The sequence below is a fragment of the Xiphophorus couchianus genome, chromosome 13 (genome assembly GCF_001444195.1).
Source record: "Xiphophorus couchianus chromosome 13, X_couchianus-1.0, whole genome shotgun sequence".
NCBI classification, from domain to species: Eukaryota; Metazoa; Chordata; class Actinopteri; order Cyprinodontiformes; family Poeciliidae; genus Xiphophorus; species Xiphophorus couchianus.
In genome coordinates, this window is record NC_040240.1 from 21,345,927 (window position 1) to 21,367,962 (window position 22,036).

General features: G+C 37.6%; 1 protein-coding gene across 1 annotated transcript; it reads left to right on the forward strand.

Annotated features, from left to right (window-relative positions):
* Positions 1–618: 618 nt before the first annotated feature.
* On the forward strand, positions 619–18,427 carry LOC114156273 (zinc fingers and homeoboxes protein 1). Its single transcript, XM_028036621.1, has 8 exons — positions 619–948; positions 3,984–4,457; positions 6,064–6,681; positions 8,644–8,770; positions 10,393–11,655; positions 11,759–11,890; positions 14,146–14,567; positions 15,269–18,427. Exons 2-7 carry the CDS (start codon positions 4,093–4,095, stop codon positions 14,557–14,559), a joined length of 2,919 nt encoding a protein of 972 aa, XP_027892422.1. The 5' UTR covers positions 619–948; positions 3,984–4,092; the 3' UTR covers positions 14,560–14,567; positions 15,269–18,427.
* Positions 18,428–22,036: the final 3,609 nt, after the last annotated feature.

The following is a 22,036-nucleotide window of genomic DNA, read 5'->3' on the forward strand; positions in this document are numbered from 1 at the left end:
TTTTCGCTTCCGCTGTTATGATTGCTTTCAAAATAAATAGTTCAGGTTTGTATGACTGCAGTTTTCCGATAAATATGCTTGAGGTGTTTAGATAGACATAGTTCCCCTGAAATATGGTTCCCCTGAAATGATCACTTCTTTATATGCCAGTAAAAAGAGGACTGTTACTTTTTTCTTTGAGCATGAAATAGTTTAAAAACCAGGAGAATAGCTTGGAGCTTAGAATAAGTAACTCTCACATAAAAATATTTAGTTTTATAATCTGCACTTTATTTTTTATGTATTTATATTAAGCATTCACATATAAATTACCAAACTATTTGATAATATATCAAATGATATTGCTGGGAAAATAAAAAATGCATATACAGTGCATTTAAAAAAAATACACGTAAACATCAGTCATCAAGCAAATACTGAAAGACAAACACGAATAGAAATGTTTTGATAAAAACAGAATTTTTGTATTACATTGTAAAAATTTCATATTTTTACGGAAAGAAAATTAAAGTAATTATTACTCCTAGCTGGTACACCGTTTTGAAGGAGAAATTTGCCTGTTTGACTTTAGTGACCTTTAGTATGACTTTTATTATGACGTCCTCCGACCGGATGCAGTTGTCAGTTCTTGCTAGCTTCCAGGAGCAGTACAAAAAAAAATTGTTCGGATTCGGTAAACTAGCGGTGCCTTTTTTTATGAAAATGTCCTCCCCATAAGCAGAATAACAGAGCAAACAATGCGTTGTAAAGCGGCGCCATTAAAACCCACAGATAATGGGCGGTGGTGAGCTCAAGCCCGGATGTTAACGCGGCTCTGTGACGGGCTGAAGCAGATGGGATCCATGGTGAATTTGGGTAAAAGGCGGAAGACTGCGTATCAACAGGGCGAAACAGAGATGCTACACAGCTACAACCGCTAGTCAGCTAACTGTTTGTTCCAACATGCAGGTAAGCGGAAACAGACAAGGCAGGTAAACATATGCAGCAGGCAGGTGGGTGTTAGTGGTGGCGGTTACCCAGTGCCACTCATGTGGACTGGGCTCATTGTCACAGAAAGGGGGGATAGCTAACGTTAGCAAGGAGGATGTTGTCGTTCCTCTGGGTGTTTCAGGCAGAAAGCTAGCTGTGGAGACATGGGACATTAGAGCTGAGTATGTTTGTTACTATGGCTGCATGGTCGTTAGGGTTGACACCACCAACACATAAAGTATTACAATTAGTCAAAGGTGGGCAGCGTACCCTAAAATTCTACTCAAATAAGAGTGGCACTACTCCAACATATTTGTACTTAAGTAAAAGTTAAACGTGACCGTCAAAGAAATTACTTAAGAGAGTTAAAATACTTCACAGAAGGGCTATTCCATTATGATCAGAACATCTGAAATAATAATAAAAGTGATGTGATCAGAAAACGATAATTATGTGCAAATTCTGGTATTTAAAAAACAAAAATAGTACATTTAATTACAAAACAACACATTTCAAATTCAAATATTTTTTAATGTTTTGGTTAATGAAACAAATACGTACAGTAGGAAATGTGTGTGTATATATAGCCATATTAGAACAGGGTAAGGTATTTTCAGTGACAATATATAATGTTTACAGTTTCTTTTTGATTTTCAAATGGCCCAAAATGCTCAACAGATAGTAAATAACATTAGAAGGTAACATTTATTTGAAGCGATGTGCGTAAGACTGACATGACACTGTTGTAAACATGATATAACACCTGTCATGGACATGAATGAGTCTTCATGAATGTTTATGACTGTTGTTATGATGTGTCACTTGGTAAATAATTACACTTTTAATGCAAAGTTGCATTAAAAGTGCATTAACAATGTCAGCTTAGCATTATTTGGTAAATAATAAAAGTTTTATGCAATGTTGCACTGAAACTTACATTAAAAGTCCATTAAAGGAGTCAACTTTGCATTAAAATTGTTGTTATTTACCAAATGACACTTCATGGCAACAGTCATAAACATTCATGAAGACTCTTTCCTGTTCATGACAGCGATTGTGTCATGTTCATGACTGTCATGTCAGTCTTATGCACACAGCTTGTGAGCAAACAAGAGGTCTCACTTTAGCATAAACTGTAGGTATGTTTCTGTGTTTCGTGCAATTTTGGTTGAAACATGTTTGTTCTTCATTCAGTAAGGTTATTCCCAGGGGGTAGAGTAACTAGAAATTTTAGTCAAGTATGAGTAGTGATGTATCATAATGTTTCCTTAAAAGTTACCTAAGTAAATGTAATTAGTTTCTACCTAGTTTAATTAATTAGTTTAAGGAAGTACAGAGTTGCTAACTATTAACTTCATACTTTAACATCATTATGTCTTCAAAAATTGTATTGTGTTTATATTAATGTGATGAATTACTACTGCAACAGACAGAAATTCAGTCAAAAATTTAAATCATTTCACCTAATCTGCATAGCAAAACTGGCCCAGTTCATATTATGTTTTCTGATTTCATCCATTTACTATACATACTATATAATAATGCAGCTGTCATTGTGATAACAGTGTATGTAATGTTACAATCCCAAAGGACTGCAGCTATTTTAAATATTTCAAGTGTTATACATGTACACTCTGCATTTTGGATACACTTTTATTGCCCTTAATGCTCAAATTGGATGTTTATTTTCAGTGGCTGAGAAACTAATGCTGAGGGAAGCTGGTGGAAATATTGTGTAATGGTGAAGAAGAAAACAGTCATCAATCATGATCAATGTTGTCCTTGCCTCATTGCAGTTGCAGATTTTCCTGATTCTTTCAGCCTTATTATACAACACAACCACAACTTTCCAGAACTTTAAAAAACTTTATAGTATATGTGCATCAGCAATCTGGTTCTATAATAATTTATGAATGGAAAAGCAGCCAGCATCCAAAGAGAAACTAGAGATGTACTCATCTTAGATTTGTGGCCAGTTTTGTAAAGTATTGATCTGCTAATAGTATCAGTTTTATTTGAATATCATTACTCAGTGAGAACTATGTGTTTGAAACTGTCTTTTAGCATAATCTAATACCAATTAGTGCAACTAGATAACATTACTGAAAAAAAAACAGGTTTAGTGTGTGTTCTCCAGATAATATAGAGCTTCACTGTAATACTAAAATTTCCAAAAGTCTTCCAACATTTCCAAATCCAGTACTCTATTTCATTCAACCTTCCTGTTATCTACTGAAAGACTTACAGCTGGTAGAACCACAGAGAAGGTTTAGATAGGTTTATCAGTGCCGATTTCCTTAATTTTGGGAGATCAGTGATCGTCCGACTTTTACATGTGAAGCCAATCATATCCACCGATTTTATCAAACTTGGCAACGGTCTAAAAATCAACCACTGTGCTTTTCTTTTCTCCTGTGAGAGTTTGACTGACAAACCGGCCGACCAGGTCATGTCTGCACACTTACAATTAACAATAGTCACCCCACTGTTGCTGATTCAGCAACTTTCTTGATATATTGAGCAACATTTCAGACAAAAAAATGGTATAAGCCAAAATTGGAATTGATAAGTTAGGCTTTTTAAAAGATGGATGATTGGCAATCAGCCAGAGAACTGCAATCGGTGCACCCCTATTTAGAAACTACAGTTTTCTTTTAATATTGTCCATAAATCCTTCATTTATTTTTAAACTTGTCATTTTGCTTCAAATAGCTAACCCTGAGTCTTTGTAACTCATTAACAACTTACACACCGAAGAGTTTTCTGGTTAGCCCAACCTGGCATATGGTTTGATCTCAGTTCGGATTAAGAATGAGATTTTTTAGTTTTCAATGATCACCAATAATAAAACCTGAAACTGTTTAGTATACAGTACAAAATTATTCCTGTTATCATGACAACAGTAGAGCTGCTAAATGTCAGAAAAACCTGTAAATTGCACTGCTGTTTACAGATTTAAAATTTCTTCGGTGTTGCTTTCTTGTTGCAACATAATGTGCTTTCTTTTCCCTCAGGAGTCAAAAATAACTGATAAATTTCAACTGCCAGCATCCTTACATAAGGAACCCTAACAGGACAGCTCACACCATCTTCTGTACTCTGCTAAGCTGACCACAACTAAGGATGGCGAGCAGGAGAAAATCAACCATTCCCTGCATGGTTCCTCCTCAGGAAGCCATAGACTCAGATCAGGAGGTGGAGGACGTTATGGACATCACAGACCCTGAGGATAGCAACGACGTGGCTGCAGTTTATTCCGAGGTTCCTGTTCTGTCGGAGGATCAAGCCGAGGACGCTGATGTCGGGCAGGATGTCGGGTCAGACCCGTACTTGGAATTGAACACGGCAGAAGGGGGATACGAGTGCAAATACTGCAGCTTCCAGACTTCAGAGTTGAACCTGTTCACCATGCATGTGGACACAGAGCACCCCGATGTCATCATTAATGCCTCCTACGTGTGTGTGGAGTGTGACTACCACACTAAAAGGTAAAATGATCACTCTGGGTGTTTGTCTGACACTAGACCAGGGGTGGGCAATCCTGGTCCTCGAGGGCCGGTGTCCTGCAAATCTTAGATGTCTCCCTGGTCCAACACACTTGAATCCAATAACTGAATCACCTCCTAAGTGCAGTCAAGTTCTCCAGAGTCCTGCTAATGACCTCATCATTTGACTTCAGGTGTGTTGAAGTAGAGATGCATCTAAAAGTTGCAGGAGACCGGCCCTCGAGGCCTGGAGTTGCCCACCCCTGCACTAGACTGTCAGTGTTGGACACTAGTTTCAGGCCTCATATATTTGTAGACATGGTTCTTTTTCATAAATATTAAGTCTTATTGGGCTATAGTCAACGGTTTTCTCATGTCGAGTGCCTTGCAAGAGTATTCAAAATTTCATTGAGAAAATTTTATGTGGTAGACAACAATGACATATGGTTTTAAAAAAAATTTTACAACTAAAAATCTGAAAAGTTTGGCTTGCATTTGCTATATTCTGCATTCAATACAGTGCAGTGTTTAAAAGTCTGAAACCGTTTGGAATTTCCTTGAATCGCTTTTCAGAACTCTGTTAGGATGAAAAAAAGCAAATTGAACAGGGAAAAATGCTTCTTTTTCCTCCTTTTAGCATATGACAAAGTCTAACAGTGAGTAAATGCTGTTTTTTCACGTATTATGTCTGTAGACATAGATGTTAAGATGGACTTGTGGTTTTTACACTGGACCTTAAACTCCACCAAACCATTGAAACTGCTATTTTTTTTAGGAATTAGCAATATAATAAATATACCAAAGTTTATAAAACCTTGAGTAATTGTAGGATACTCCCTTCTTTACTTGTCAGCTCCAAAAGTTAGAGGTTTTGAAATAGAGCTGATCTCGGTCAGTAAAAATGCCACAAAACCAAATCAGAAGCAAATTTTACATGGTTTGTTTAATTATTTGTGGAACATTCACACAACAAAATCCTACTAAGGTTAATAATGTGTATTTATATAGGCAGGTTATAAGACATACAAAAAACAACTGGAAATTCTGGAAATGTTTGACATTTAAAAGAGAAAAAATATGCACAGAGAAAATACTTTTTAATTACAACAGCAAGTCTTATAAGGTTTGTCATCAGCTTCACATATCCAGAGACGGACATTTTTGTCCTTCAACACCAACTCTTACCAGAGTTGTTCAATTTGATTTGTGTGTGTACTTTGACTGTACCATTTATAACACATACCGTAAAGGTAAATGGTTGAATTTATTTAGAGGTACCAGACTAAAGATTGCTGAAGTCAAACGCACACCACACTTTTCTGATTTTTATTTGGAACTTTAGAAACTATGCTTTATTTTTCTTTCACTGCATCTTTATGCACTAGTTTCTGGTGTTCTAACACACAACATCCTATTAAAATACATAAGATGTATAACAAATTACTGTTATTGTAATGTGGAAAAATAAAAAAGGGTGTTAATACTTATTCAAAGTACTGAATATCATTGGGAAGTGGTATCTTTGCCATAGTTTCAAGGCAATTATACAAAACTGGACTACAGTTGGATGTTATGTTTCTGTTAAGTATCAATGCTCCTCTGTGTTTAGCTATGACACACTTCAGGCCCACAATGCTCGGCTGCACCCAGGCGAGGACAACTTCACGCGGACGATGGTGAAGCGAAACAACGAGACCATCTTCCAGCAGACGGTCAACGATCTCACCTTCGACGGCAGCTTTGTCAAAGTGGAGGAGGACGAGGCGGAGGAAATGTCCCGCAAAGCCATCCCTCTCAGCAAAACACCCATCATGAAAATCAAAAGCAGACAGGAGCCTAAAAAGTTTGCCACGGCTCATAAGCTGGCCGTTGATGACGTCATAAAAGTAGAGAGCGATGACGAATACGACGACAGCCAGGAGCCGCCCACTCTGTCCCCAGCTCCGACTCCTGCTGCGTCCACCCCGCGTATCATCCCCGTCTCCACCCCTGTGCAGGTCCAGACCATCCCCCAGAGCATCATGGTTAACAGCCCCAACATGCTGCAGATTAAAGGGGGCTCTGCAGGAGGAAGCACTGTTCTGCCCCCGGGGACTTTGGCCCAGGTTCTGTCTGCCCTGCAGAACCAGCACAGTACCCAGACCCAGCTCCTGATCCCCATCAGCAGCATCCCCACCTACAATAGCGCCATGGACAACAACGTCCTGCTGGTCAGTGCTTACAACAGGTAAATCCTCCTCATGCTCTCTTCATCTTTTTCACTATAAATATTGTTTTCCCAAAATTAAGAGTTCTGGATTTTGACATGACACTAGCTGCGTTTCCATTACAAATGTGCGCAAAACATTGTCAATATTCTGCTAATGTCAAAAAAATGTAATTTCGCAAAAGCAATATTTCAATTAAATAAGATGCAATTAAAATCACTCAAGTTTGTTCACACAATAAGTCATTAAAAAATATGCCGCGCCATCATCGTCCTACTACTTGCTGACTTCTTCCAAAAGTGAAAACGACACTAGTGGCATCTTTTTCGCCGCTAAAAACACCTGATTGTTGGTGTGACTCGTGTGTTGTGAAAAAAGTGTTTCCATTGCAGTTTTGCAAAACACACCAGTTTCAATACGGCTGAAAAACTACCTCATTCTAACACAAAAGCTTTATTGAAAAAAAAAAAAGCAACATTTTTTGTCATTGTCGTGCTTCCATTTAGCATATTATTTTCTCAATTCCAGGTCGTACAATTGTATGGCCAATGGACAAACAGCCACTGTGTCACATTGGTCAAAAAAAGAAACCCATGGAAAATAGCTGTTATAAACAGTGCATGGGTCAGTGGTTTACTTTCTGTTCTTAAAATATTTCATTTCAGTTTCAAACTGAGTCATCATGCAAGTGTGTAAACAATATTCTTTGAAACTGATAAATTTTGCTTTTCACAAACTTTTGTACTTCAGTTACTGTCTGATGTTTGTTTCATCGTAAGTATTTCATAAGTTATTAAAGCTTTTATTTACAAGCTTTAAGCCTATCATCACTGTCCACTTGTTTGATCCTGGCATACTGACCCATTTTTTCTTCATCAATGCTTTCAGGTAGTTTCAGTTTTTTTGCTTTCTAACTGTCTGAAGATTTACCAGAGATTCATTGTAGTGTCCTAACTGGAAACATCTTTTCTGTTCTAGAATCTGCCTGGTTATGACTCATGAAATTTCAGTATTATTGTTAAATATTCCAGTGATAATATTGACTAGGTTTATCCTGTCTCTACTGACTGTTTTTTCCATCATCACAGTTTTTCCCCCTGAGCGTTACAGAGTTATCAGTTGTTGCGGACACGAGAGACAGTACAAATCTCTCCAAGTGCCTAAATGTGTTGTAGGAAGGCAAAGTTTTATCTATAAAAGTTTTAGCATCTATAAAATAATGAATTCAAGCTGATTTTTTCCCCGCACATATTGTGAAAACATTTGTGATTTGATATATTGTGCAGCTTTAGCTTTTCCTTTTGACCTCCTTCGCCCTGGAAAATGTTCTGCTCCTCACCCATTTTCCCCTGGTTGCTGTTGGGGACATTTTGATCCCATTTTTTCTATGGCAGTGTTTTTATGGAAAATTGTGAGTGAGTCCACTCCCTTAGACAAGAGGCAACCTCACATGTGAATGGTCTCTGGTTGCTACATCATTGGGCTGACACAAAACTCATGGGAGTATTCACCTTCTGTTCTCCTGGCATGTTTATAGCAGATTGAAGCCTGCTTCACTAACTTTCATTGCCATTTTAGTAATTGCATTTAATCTAACAATTTTTATAGCACCATAGATTCCATGAGACCTGCCAAAATAAAATTTTAACTGTAAAGTTAGTGAAAATCTTAATTACTGTCAGTTTTAAAACTTTTTTCTCCACAACTGTAATAAACCAGTGTTTCTGCGTTATTGGAAAGTGAACCCGCTGTATAAAAAAAACTAACTACCTTTGGTGTTTTTAAAAGATTAAATGTTTTCATCTCATCTTTTTATCAGTAGAATTAGACATTCAGTGTCACATATTGTAGCACTTTACAGAAACACAACACATTTAAGTAGCATACACACAGTGGCAAAGGGAAAACATTGTCAATTCTTTTCCATGTCTTCCCAAATACATGAGAAAATGTTTTTTTTATTATTATTATTTACATCGCAGGTTTCCATATCCTTCGGTGTCAGAGATCATCGGCTTGTCGGCACAGACAAAGTTCAGTGAGGAGCAGATCAAAGTCTGGTTTTCTGCCCAAAGGCTCAAACATGGAGTCAGCTGGACACCAGAGGAGGTCAGTGCTCCAGCCAAGCAATTCACATTTCCTGCTGCCATTTTACATGTTATTGTGTCACTAATATGATAACACAAACAAACTGCTTTCATTTTGAAATGATCTTTAGCGCTGTCAAAGAACGTAGTTCAGCATTACGGCCTGATGATGTAGAGACAAGGGTGGATTTTATTGTAAGTGCAAAAGAAACAGAATGTGTTTGATTAACTCTCAGCACTTTGGAGCAAGCTGTCTGGCAGACCTGGAGGATTTTTTAAAAGTAATTTCTGTTGATTTGCTGGAAAGCAGTGATGATTTTATTCATTATATGACCTCATTTATGCGGTGCTTGAGTTTTATTGCTTTTTATCTCATCTCCTTCCAGTTTCTGTAATTTGTTGCGGTTGTTGGGTAATTTAGACCTACGACAGATTATTTGTATAGTTTGCTATGGGAATTTTGGCTGTTTGCATTTAGTGTGTGTCAAAAAAGTTCTCTGTTTAAAAGTGAGAAAGTACATTCACTTCTTAATTTAGTGAGGAACACACTTCTTAATGCACCTTTTTGTTTTCATTTCTACAATGCTTTATTGAAATATTTGGAAAGACATCAGTTTATCCCAAATATTTTATTATCACCGGTTCTCAGTCTTGCAGTACTGACACCACCCTGGTCAAAGTGTTCAATGACATCTGCGTAAATACAGACTACATTGCTGGTTCTGTTGGACCTCAGTGCAGCATTCCAGCAGTCTTGCATTCTATTAATGTGGCGTTTACGCAAAAGTGCCGGGAAGAAAGCCACAAGAGGTCTTGTTTGCAAAGTGAAATAATCATAAAATAATTAATTGATAACTAAAGTCCACAGACTCCAAAATATACCAATAGTGGAAAAACAAGATGTTGAGATAATTAAGCCAAAATTGTACAAAAAATATACATTTTGCATGTAAAACTGTGAAAAATTATAATATAATCGCCAATTCAGTTCTACACTATATTGATGTTAAGTCAAATGGAAAGGGGTGAGCGTTTCACATGCTGTTGATAGTAGTTTTTATTTTTAGCTTTGTCCGGAATAAACATAAACCATCATTCTCTTACTAATCCCTGTCGTTTTCACCAGTAGTAACATCTGGCATTGATCACATGACTCGTATGATGTGTTAATAGTGTTTCTAATGCTTTTTTGCGAAACGCATCTATGTCAATATGACTGAAAAATCACATCATTCTATTGCAAAATCTTTTTTTAGAGTATTTTTTAAGTTGTTGTGTTTCCTTTAAGAGAAAAACTACAACTTGCACTCACCACTCCAGACTGTCCTGGTGAGGAAGAACTCTTAGTTTGCAAAGCCGGTAGAGATACTGAAGAGACTTCCAAAAAGTTAAAGGAATTCAAGGGCTGGTATTGATTTTGAAAGGCATTTTGTGTCAAGAGGGGAAATTGTTTAAATATAGGAACTACTTGTTGCTAGATTTAAACAATCTAGCAGACAGAGGTCTGCTGACAGATCAACTTCACCCTTAGTAAAGTTGACATGATGGAAAGCAAGAAAAAGCTTCTGTTGCCTGGAGGCCTGAGTGGGTAAAAAAGATATCCATGAAATAAAAGAATCTTTTTATGTCCCCTCTTCTCTGCAGGTGGAGGAGGCAAGGAGAAAGAAATTTAACGGCACAGTTCAGACCATTCCCCAGACCATCACCGTCATCCCCGCCAACATCGGTGCAGCTACAAATGGACTGCAGTCCATATTTCAGACCTGTCAGATTGTTGGACAGCCAGGTCTTGTCCTCACTCAGGTGGCCGGCAGCGGGAGCACCGTCCCCGTAGCGTCTCCCATCACTTTGACTGTCGCTGGGGTGCCTGGAAAACAGCCCAAAGCAGCCGAAGCTTCAGCCCCTGAATCCAACGCAGAGGTTTCAGCTTCGTCTGCTAGCACGTCGCTCAGTTTGGATGCAACAGCTACCAAACCGAAGAAGTCCAAAGAACAGCTGGCAGAACTGAAAGCTAGCTACAGCAGGAGGCAGTTTGCCACGGAGGAGGAGATTTCAAGGCTCATGGAGGTCACCAAACTCTCCAAAAGGGCAATAAAGAAGTGGTTCAGCGACACACGTTACAACCAGAGAAACTCAAGGGATCACCACAGCTTGCTGCTGAGTGAAACTTCATCCAGCAGGGCAGCATTCTCAGGAGCAGGCAGAGCAGGGAGGAGCAGCAGCACCAGCTTTACTGAAAACATCAGTGGCGAAACACTGTCAGACTTCACCACCGCCGCAATCAATGCACCCACAACCACTCCCACCACTATTGTTATAGACTCTAGTGACGATGCCAGTGACTCTTCGCCCACCACTGCCAACGCTCCCTGTTCTTCCGGGTCAACAGGCGAAACGCGCGTCAAATTCCGCCACGCCTTTCCCGACTTTACGCCACAGAGGTTCAAGGAAAAAACTACAGAGCAGCTGCACATCCTGGAGGCCAGCTTCGAGAAATCAGAGATGCCTTCAGACGAGGAGCTGAGCCGGCTGCGTGCGGAAACCAAGCTGACGAGACGGGAGGTGGATGCCTGGTTCACGGAACGACGGAAAACGCCTTTAGCGGCGCTGTTAAAAGACAGCGATACAGAGATCGAGGAAAAGGTGAAATCCATGACGCCTGTTGGATCTCAGGAGACACAGATCACCGGCCATGTTGGGAGGAAAATCCTGAAGAAGACCCCACTGCAGCTTCATATTTTGAAGAAAGCCTTTGTTCACTCACAGTGGCCAACTTCTGAGGAGTACGATCAGATGGCGACGAAGACTGGCCTGCCGCGGACCTACATTGTCAACTGGTTTGGAGACACACGCTACGCCTGCAAAAACAGCAACCTGAAGTGGTACTACCTGTACCAGAGTGGCAAGGTGCACAAAGTTTCCTAACTGCATGCAACTAGGATGCCAGTTTTACAATATTGATAGTTTGTCCAGGTACCTGAAGTCTTATTTGCTGTTTTGTGTTGTCAAGGTGGACGAGGCATTGAATGGTGCAGGAAAAGGCCAGAAAAAGTCCAGGAAGCGGTTTCGTGGTTGGTCCAGGAGGACACGCCGGCCGTACCCCTGCAAGCGTTCTCCACAAGATGGCGTAGGAGTCATCAAGGTCTGTGCATAAACTTTGGATTAAGACTTTCAGTGTTTCTCAATTCCAGTCCTCACGCCCCCCCTGCCTGCATGTTTTAGGTGTTTCCCTTCTGCCACACGCCTGGATTGAATAATGGGTGATTAACAGGCTTCTGCAGTACTGGATGGTCACGCAATCATTTGAATCAGCTGTTCTGGTATAGAGGCACATCTGAAACATGCAGAGCAGGGGGGCCTGAGGACTGGAATTGAGAAGCACTGAATTAAGTCAACCTTTTATTGTGATGATCAAATTTTGTAGCATAAAATAATAGCAGCTCTGGTTTTATTATAATGTGTAAATTTAAGATTTTATGTTTAGATGTAAAGACCACCAGGTTGGTGACCTGGATCACATGATCGTTTATTAGCCAGTTCAAACTGAATGATCTGTAAACGCACCGTACCGAAGTTCTATCAGGTTGATTCTGATAACGAGTAAAGCAAACTTAAAGCTAGCTACTTTCATCATCAGAAGGATGTTTTGAGGGCAGTAAAAGAGGCTAAACAATTTGTTGAAGGAAACTGGTTCTGTTCTGACGACCGTGGAACATTTGGATATGATGATGTAAGAATTCTTCATACAATCAAGAAAATTATGGAGAATTCTGAGCATCCTCTAAATTAGAATATTATACAATAGGCCTGTTGCACTAAACGGTAAATCAATTAATCGTACGATAAATTAAAACTATTGACGTCATTTTAATTATCGGCATTATCATCTCTTCCGGCCTTTTTCTCTTTCTGTTAATGACACTGAATGAAAAAAGGCTCAATTCCGGTGCTCTCCACTGACCCCCCCCTCATTTCCTTAGTGTAATGCCCAGCTGACACTACACGATCTTAGAGCTGTCGGCCGATTGTCGGCCCATTTTCAAAACCTGACAGACCACACATTAGCCGACAGAAATCCTAGGTAGACGGTTCGATCGGGTTCGTTCCTGCCGTGTGGTGTCCAACAATGGGCACAAAATAATGGCTACAAGTCCAGTGAACTAATTTTAAAACCAGGCATTAATCAATGCTTTACTACAGTCTACCTGCAATGCATGTGGCTAGTGTCAGCGTAAAGTCCTGACAGAATGAAAATCATTAGAACCTATTTACGTCACGTTAACGAAGAACAGCTGAAAAGTTACAGGGTTTATCAACTGCGGTAGCAATTTCGCTCCAACTCCTCCCCTTGTCATTTCTATATTCTTTGCATGTTGAATAAACATTAATGTTGTTTCCACATATCATCTCCAATGTCAGCTGGACTTCAGGTTGGCAGTATCAGCTGTTTGGGATTACCCTCTGTAATTTCCCCTCAGAAAGCACTGAGGAGAATCCGGGCTTTCTGATTGGCTACCTGTCACATTCAACAGGCTGCGTGAAGCTCCCAGTCGGGGAAAACCCCTGATTTGGATCGGAGCAGCAACGATGATCTACCATAACACACCACACAATCTTAGGAAGACCAACGTTTTAAGATTGTTGTAAGGGGAAAAATAGGAGCAAAAAATCATGTAGTGTGAACTATTGCATCAGGTAGTCGATGTGCCCATCTTCTCTATTTAAATCTAATTATTACTGAAGGGCAATATAGTATACAGACTTCATAATCTGCACTCTTTTGGTTGAATGCAGTATTTATTTCCACTTTTACTTTATGTTGTTTAGTTTTTTTTTCAAGTGCGTTTTTTGTTAATGGAGACCATTTTATTTTCGTTTTTGGTTGTTTTGTTTATTTTGTTTATCAGCTCCAGTGTTAAGGGTTCTTTGAAAATAAAGTGTATTTATCCTTGGCAAGAAATCACATGCATTATTATGTCATTTCCATTAAATCAGTGTAAAAAGGTCTTCAAACAATATTATTGTTTATCGCAATAATTTTTGAGACAATTAATCGCTCAGCAAAATTTGCTATCGTGACAGGCCTATTATACAACAACCGTGTCTTTGATCAGAGGCTTTTCCATACCTCTGTAATACAGTCTGCTATCAGCTGTCAGCTATCAAATGTTGACAATTTATAGCAGAAATGCTACAAAAATATTTTAAATTCTGATTGTTGCATCTCAACTCTTAAGGTATCAATCCTGAATCAAAACAAATTGGTGGAATCTTTACGCTTATAGAGCATTTATTTTGCAAACATATTTGTTTGAAGCAAGGATTAATTATACTGTTACTGGAGTTAGTGGATAAACATCTCCATCTGTAACTTCTCTCTTTGTGCTTCTTCTCCAGGTGAAGTCTGGAAAGACGTTTCTTAAGGATTACTACCTCAAGCACAGAGCTCTGAACGAAAGAGACCTGGACGATCTGGTGACAAAGTCCAAAATGAGCTATGAGCAAGTAAGAGACTGGTTCTCTGAGACCACCAGGAAGGTGGAGGAGGGAATGGAGCCATTCAGCGACGAGGAGGCAGAGGAGGACGGTGAGGAGGAGGAAGAAGAGGACGAGGCGGTGACAGCTGAGTGTAGAGACAGTGAAGGAGAAATGGAGGCAAAAGAACAAGGAGAGGTGGCCTCAAATGATGAATGCATAAGGGAAGAAAAAGAGGAGGACCCCAATCAGGAAGAGGAAGAGGAGGAGGATGCTGTTGAGGAGGAATCTGAAGGTGTCAGCTATTCACAGCCTCAGACTGAGGAGCAAACATGAGCCAGCAGGTGGGCTTGTTTCTTGTTTGGTTCTTGTGCTTTGCTGAAACACCAACCTGTAAAAGCAGGTTGGGTTATTTTTAGACATTTACTCACACCCACTCATTATTGGTGCTCAGAATGATTTGTTTGGACAGGTTTTCCCCCCCAGGATGGAGTGATTATACAGCTCCTATCATTTAAAAAAATAAGAATTGGGTGCACACATGAGAGAAAAGACTGTGAAGTCTAGATTAAGTTTAATAGTTTGACGTTTGTGCTGAGTCATTCTTACAACAGAGCCAGTGGTTCTGTCTCATTTCTTGACAGAAACTACCTGCAAAATATTTCTTCTGCCATCTCCATGCACCGTTTAACACGGTGTTTGCATGAATTCTTTTTCAATAATTTTTGCATTTGAGAAAATTCAAACTTCAAAACCTAGTTATTGTTTATAAAAGTAATTAATGTTTTTGTTCTCCATTGGAAAAATGTTCAAATCATAATTAAAAGTTTAAATGAATGACTTCCAAGCCCATAACTGCAGTTACATTTCTGACCAGAAGTGTGTCACATTTATTATTCCATGCCACTTACTTTAGACATACAATGACAGAAATGATAAAGGTGTAGCTCTTAAAGTATAATTATTACATTATAACCTGTTGTAGAAACTTCTCAGTTTTCAATATTGTACATTTATAAAGTTACCATGCATATTCCTTCTCCAGATTCAGCATTGCTGCCCCCACTTTGGAGCCAACACTCAAGATGACGCATAATAGTGTTTCTCAGCTGGCGAGTCAGGACCCGCAGACGGCCGTAGAAAGCTCAGACAGATCATGCCACATCAAACAATGCGAGATGATTGAGGTTTGTGCCTTGAAATTAAGTTGGGGTAATGATGCAGCTGAAAATCACTGAATCGGAGGCGATGCAGGACACACACCCTGTGTGGATATAGTTTCTTCTGGGTGATGGACAGTGGGGACCAAGTGGATGCACAAAGCAAAGCCTTTCACCAAACAATATGTTTGCAAGTTCCTTTGCTGCCCTCTTATAAGGAATGGGACTTTATTTTGGACCTTTAGGTCCTTTTTTCTTATAAAAGAAACTTTGTATAAAGAAAAAAAAAATCATCCAAAACATTTCTACTAATGTGAGACCTTGCATGGTTTGTCTCTTTTTGTGAATCATGGAAGAACATTTTTCTCAAGGAAACTTTCTCTGCTCAAATCCATTAGACACTTTTTTTTGTCTCACAGGAGAAACAGTTTTTAAAACTTGAGCTTTCTGTGAATTAAAAATGCAATTTGGTGCCATTGAGTTAAGTATTTTTAATTAAGAGAAAATATCACTGGAATGATTTTCAATATCAGTGTTTTAACCATTTTGTATTGCTTTTCCCCAAATAATTTTACAGTCCTAAAACAATATTTTTAATAACTGGATCAATTATACTGTTTTAAAAACAATGCAGGTTGGGATTAGGATCCTTTCAGTTAAATCAGATTTCTGTGGAATAAATAGAGGAGGCGTGGTGTAATTCCACCAGAGCCAAGTGTTTAAAAGAAAAATCCTGCACCAAAAATGTGTTCAGCATTAGAAATGCAGTAAATTCTCAACTCTGAAAACCCAACAACTATAAAAACAGACTGATTAAGAATTTAAACAACATTGAAATGTGTTGCTTGTAAAGGGATAATTGTGAATTTTATTGGGTTCACTCATAGGTTATGATCAGTAAATAACACTTGGATGAAAAACAGCTTTCCAGTCAACATTTTGTCAGACTGAGTATGAGGCATAGTGAAATTCTGCCACTTACAACACCAACAACACTCATTACAAAAATGTCTTAGGAGCAACGACATGGACGGGATTCAGTAAGATAGAAATGCATGGTAGAACTACTTATTTTGATGCTTCATGGAGAGGGACAAAGATCTGAGCACTACTGCAACTGTTGTAGTAATAGAGGTAATAATGTTTGGGTCTGCTAATAATTGCTTGTGGTTACAAGTGTCGCTGAATTCTCTTTGTAGACTCGAGTCACATCACAGAGTCAAATTAAGAAAATTACACTTAACTTGTCACAAATTAACTTCAGCAAGGTGTGACTTTAAGTAGACTATTACCTTTTTATGTAAATAATTATATCAAACAAACTATTCCAAAACTACAAATTAAGCAAGATGGCAAGGTACTACGAAGTCGAGTAGAAGAAATTTTAATAAGTAGTAAATAAAGTGCCATCACTGTCATTGCAAACACTAAAAGTTGTGAAAATGCATTTTTTAATAAAGTACATGCAGTTATTGTTACTCTGCAGTTACATAACCTAGCTGGTTAAACGTTGCGTTAAAGATTCTAAATTGAATGTTTTTGGGATTTGATTCAAGACTGAAAAGTTTTGAAACAATGATTTTTTCTAACTTTAAAACCAGTGTTGCATTAGATGCATGTTAACATAAAAGCTGCATAAAAAACAACCACAGTAGGCCAACTTTGTGGAACAATGACCTTCCTTTTTTCTCTTTGGAAACTTACTTTCAAGGGATCCTAAATAAGGAAAATAGCTTTGACCTGATTTGCAATAATATTTTAGTTTCATTTAAAGTATCTTTAACAAGTTACTACAGTATTTAACATGGAGATCCCACTTTTGTCTTGGTTCCACTCTGGCAAGCTGTTGGCTGGAAAACAAATTTGTTTTGTTAAACCAAGATCAGTTAGAAAATTAACTACTGCAAGTAAAATGGTAATTGGACACAATTTCTCAACAGAACCCCTCTAAAGTAAACCATTCCTTGATTCACATTTAAGGAGAAAGTGCCTAATTTGACAACCTTCAGTTTATAAACTTATTTGTGAATTCTGAAACTGTAATTTCATTGTATTTACTTGCAAAAATCTGTACCGGCTTTTATGAATTCTGCCTACGTTTTCTAGCCAACTTTCTTACAGACACCTATGAATTATTGGGAAAAAACAGAAAAAATGTATTTTTAAATATTTGTAAAACATGTTGATTGTTTCTTGGAGAAAATTATGCTAAAAGCATTAAAAAAAAAAAAAAAATCAGTTGTTAGAATCCTGATGTAATATATTGACTGCCTCCACGGTTTTGTAGCATTCTTAAACGAACCCAAATAATCATGTTTTGAATTAAAAAGGGTTCGATTTCTGTTTCACATTCAGAATACAATACAGTTTGCTCTTCAGGAAACGAGCAACATTACCTCAGTCAGTTAAGCTACAAACTCAGTAAGATTGTGACATTTAGAAATATTCACACAACGGTTTTTCTTTAACTCAATACTGTATGCATGATAACGAGTACATAGTAATGATGTCTTTCAGAAGGCGTTTCTCTATTATGTCTTTGCCACCAAAGTAAGTTAATAACTTTAGAAAACAAAACAATGGACAGTTTAGTGTTTTTATCGACTCAGATACGGGTGAACTAGTAAACTAAACTTTCAGGTTGTGTCAAATAAATTACATTCTATTTTAGGCATAAGAAATAAGAATCTCTTGGCTCCGTTTTTACCTTTGTAAGAAATATATTAAAAAACAAAATCTTATGTTGCTTTCCTCTGCTTTCTTCTTGTTTTTACTGAACCATGTCAGGGTATGCACAAATCAAAGAAAACAATCAGTTCTGGTGGACTGTCGAATCAACACCTCCGTTTGTTTTTTAATCATTTCACCTGCAACATGGATCCTCATGTGAGCGCTGTAATTTGGCAAAGTTACGCATTTTCTGCTATTTTGCAATTGCTTTAATAGCCAACAGTTTTTAGTAGTTAATTTATTTATTATATCTGAACTTTCATGAATACCTTTTTCTTGTCTGCGAGAAAATAAAAAGTGAAAATCTGATTGAATTTGTTTGGGTTTCATTTTCTGAGCTTCCAACCAGTTTTGATTGAATGTCAGCGAGTTGTTTTATGTTCCTCCATGAAACAACTTTAATGGACAACATGTAAACATTTTAAACATGTTTTAAACAGGCTACACTTTAAAGATGTAGCCTGTTTAAAAAAATAGGCTACATGTTGAGATGAGATCTTTTGCCCGACTTGCTTTTATTACTTCGCATCCTATTTGTTATTTGTCTCCACTGGTTAGTTTGTTTCAAAAATATAAAATTAGTCCCTTCCTACCATTGCAGAGCAAAATCCATAAAACACAAACATGTTTCACATTACTTTTTTTTCCTTTCATCATCTTGTTGTTTAATTGTGGTGCCAACAAAGCTTTTTATATGCAAATGATCATTTTAGGGGAGCATCACAGCTGATTTTGGCATACAGATAGAGCTGCTAATCAGGCTTATTTTTGTGCTTATAAATTCACAATGATTGCAATTTATAAAAGAACAATATGTCCTGACAGCTTTATTAATCTCATTAACAGAAAAGGGAAGCATAGTTTTAACTTTTCAAGCATTTTTTGCATTTGGCAACATTTTTTTGTGTTCTTCTCCATAAACAAATCCTCTAAATTAGTTAAATAATGATGTAAAACAACAAAAAGGTGTTACAAAATGAATGCACTTTCACCGTGAGAATGCTTAAGAGAAAAATCAGTGTATTTTATCATCTGGTGGCTACTTAGCAACCATAAAATCAAAGCCACAATTAAGACATAAAGCCATAATTTAGACATATATTTTTAAAGATAACTTTTTCTATTTTGGTAGAGCAGGCGCACCATATAGGGAGGTCATGCTCAATGCAGCTGACCGAAATTGGATGCCCCCTTGTTGTTTTTCCTGTTAATTACTATTGAATAAAGACTACTAATGCCTCCAAACCTTAAAAAAAATCCTACAATACACTGATTCAGCCATAAATTATGTTAATTTACAAAATCTTTCAAATAATTTTGTGCAATTCTTTAAATTGTCACCCTATAAATGAATGTTAAACCCTTATTAACTGCATTTTTTAATCTAAAAAATATTAGTGGTTTTGATGCCAAATGAGGTTGAAGTTCACTTTAATATGGCGTACACAATAATTTAAAGTTTAAACATTTAGTATCCTAACTAAAAAAACATATAATTAGGAATAACTAACCACTAGATGGCAGCAAAGTGCTTCCAAAATAATTATTGGTACTCTAAGTGAAGAAAAAGCATCAACCGCCCAGAGTGGGATACATCAATAACTTAGCTGTTTTAAGACAAGGAGCAGTTTGGAGTGAATATTTCACAATGAAAGGTTTTAAAAGATTAAAGTCAAATTTAAAGTGTTTTTAGTCCAAATAAATTTCTCAAAACCCACGCAGGGTGTGAGCAACTGTAAAGACTAACCCATAAATGAAGATAAGAACACATAATGTAGTTTTAAAGGATATACCATGTAAAAAGTAAATATATAATACCAGATACAGATGTGCGGTTACAGCATCACAAAACATTTAAAAATTTAAAAAACACTAAAGTAAATGGTGGGGGGAAAATTGCTTCTCACCACTGTGGTGATGTTTATTTTATGATACATTACCTGAAAGTTTAACCAGAGCAGATCAAAGTGGGGCGAGGTTGGAGGCGATGGGTCACCTGTCTCTCCTTAAAGGATGAGTCCAGACAGAGGCTTCAGTATCTGTCTTCTGAAAGCAGAGTTGAAGGAACTATTTAAATCTGGTTGATGTAATCTCAGAGTACAGAAGAAGATTCAAATTTAACTGCTTAATTCAGTCTGAAATACTTTTACGCTGCTTAGTAAAATGTGTGCTAAGGAATTCAGAGGATTGTTTTAAATTCTGATTCTACAGCAATTCTTCAGCAGTCATAAATTTTAGGTGTTCTTACAAAACAGAAACTGAAATTTTGCCAATATAATACCATCCACTAATCCTTTTACTTCCACTCTCTGAGATGAGGTTGATGAGACATCCCTCTTCCAGCTTATCCATGGATATCTCAAGGTATTAGTGATCCAACTGGTTCTGGGTCTGAACCAGGCTCTCCTTCTAGTGGCACGTGCCCAAAAAACCCCAAACAAGAAACATCTTGATCAGATGCTGGAACCACCTTTATTGATTTCTTTCTACGTAGAGTAACAGCAACTCTTCAGCTCGCTGCTTTACTCACCAAGACAGAGCAGAGCCTGGTGCAGAGTAAGCTGAGGGTCAGGTGAGGACAGGAGCTGAGGCATGCTGATTTCCAGGTCTCTGGCTTAGACATTATTTAAAAACAAATCTTATTAAAATTCTTACAAACTAAAACTCAAAAATGGAAACTGACAGCTTTTCTCTTTGCAACATTGCAAACTTATCAGTCTTGGTTTTGTGCAGTAGAGGCAAAAGAAGTTGTACAATTTTAATGAAAATTTTAAGTAGGGATGCACTAATTCACTTATTTTCAATTCTAATACCGATCTCCGAGGTTTAGTACGAGAGGTTTATTTAGCCAGTACCAGTCAGATAAAAACAATAATGAATTGAGATAAAACGTTTCTTTTTTTAAAAACATAGAAGACACAAATGTACTGAATTACACATTTATTTTCTAACTCTGCACCAGTACAGCATACACCAATACTATTAAAAGCTCAAACATGTAAAAATAATGCAACTTTAATTTGTTCAGTCAGTAAAATAAGGATTATAAAAGCCGATGTAAAATAAACTGAAATTGACAACAAAAAAGAAAAAGGTTGACTATCTTGGTCAAAGATGCAAAAATACACTGCGATAAATCTCTTTGCAAATAGTTCAGAAAGTGCAATTACGAATTCTAAATCTAATGTAAAAAATATTAAAGCACAACGTCGCTTGGAGCACAAACTATAGAATTAGACTAAATAGATCTTTCTTTATGGATTGGGCATAAGGGAATCCATGCCCAATCCATAAGAGATTGGGCACATTTTTTTTATGTGCGAAGTGCCTTAAATGAATGACAGCTTCCATATTTACGTACTTGTTTACCTCTAAGCTCCTTGTGTTTTTATTTTTATTTCTTTTTAATTTAAGCCAATACGTTTATAACGACTGAAATAATATAGCACAGCTCATCTTGGACGTGCAATATTCTGCTGGGAACACCTGCAGGTCAGGTTTTTCCAGGACGAAGGTGAGAATAATGATGAATAATTCCACATTTTTCTCTGCTTTAAATTCAGTTGTTGTTTGAGGTCTGCTTTTTTTCAGCTGGTGATCTGAAATATTTTATTCTTTCTAAAAATGAAAATTTCTGAAGCCGTATTGTTAAATCATACATTTTCACTTCAGCTGCAAACAGCAGCTGCCTCATTCCTTCAGGCTTTGTATTGTTCTAACCCCCCTGAACCATTCAAGGTATTCAATGTCTGTGCCAAGTTCATCTGGTGAAGTGCCATAGAAACCACAAGCACCATAGAAACCAGTTTAACCAGTGCAGACAACTTGCTCTTCTGTTTCATGATGACGTTCCACTTGCAGTTCCTCTTCTGCTTCTCTAAAGTTAGTTTTGGCTGTATTCTTTTGGTTTCAGCTCTGGCTTT

What these genes read in the sequence shown, in the direction of transcription:
- LOC114156273 (XM_028036621.1), top strand. Translation starts at nt 4,093, where the DNA reads ATGGCGAGCAGGAGAAAATCAACCATTCCCTGCATGGTTCCTCCTCAG. An exon ending in CTGGTCAGTGCTTACAACAG is followed by an intron (nt 6,682 to 8,643) that starts GTAAATCCTCCT and finishes TTTACATCGCAG; the next exon opens with GTTTCCATATCCTTCGGTGT. An exon ending in TCAGCTGGACACCAGAGGAG is followed by an intron (nt 8,771 to 10,392) that starts GTCAGTGCTCCA and finishes TCTTCTCTGCAG; the next exon opens with GTGGAGGAGGCAAGGAGAAA.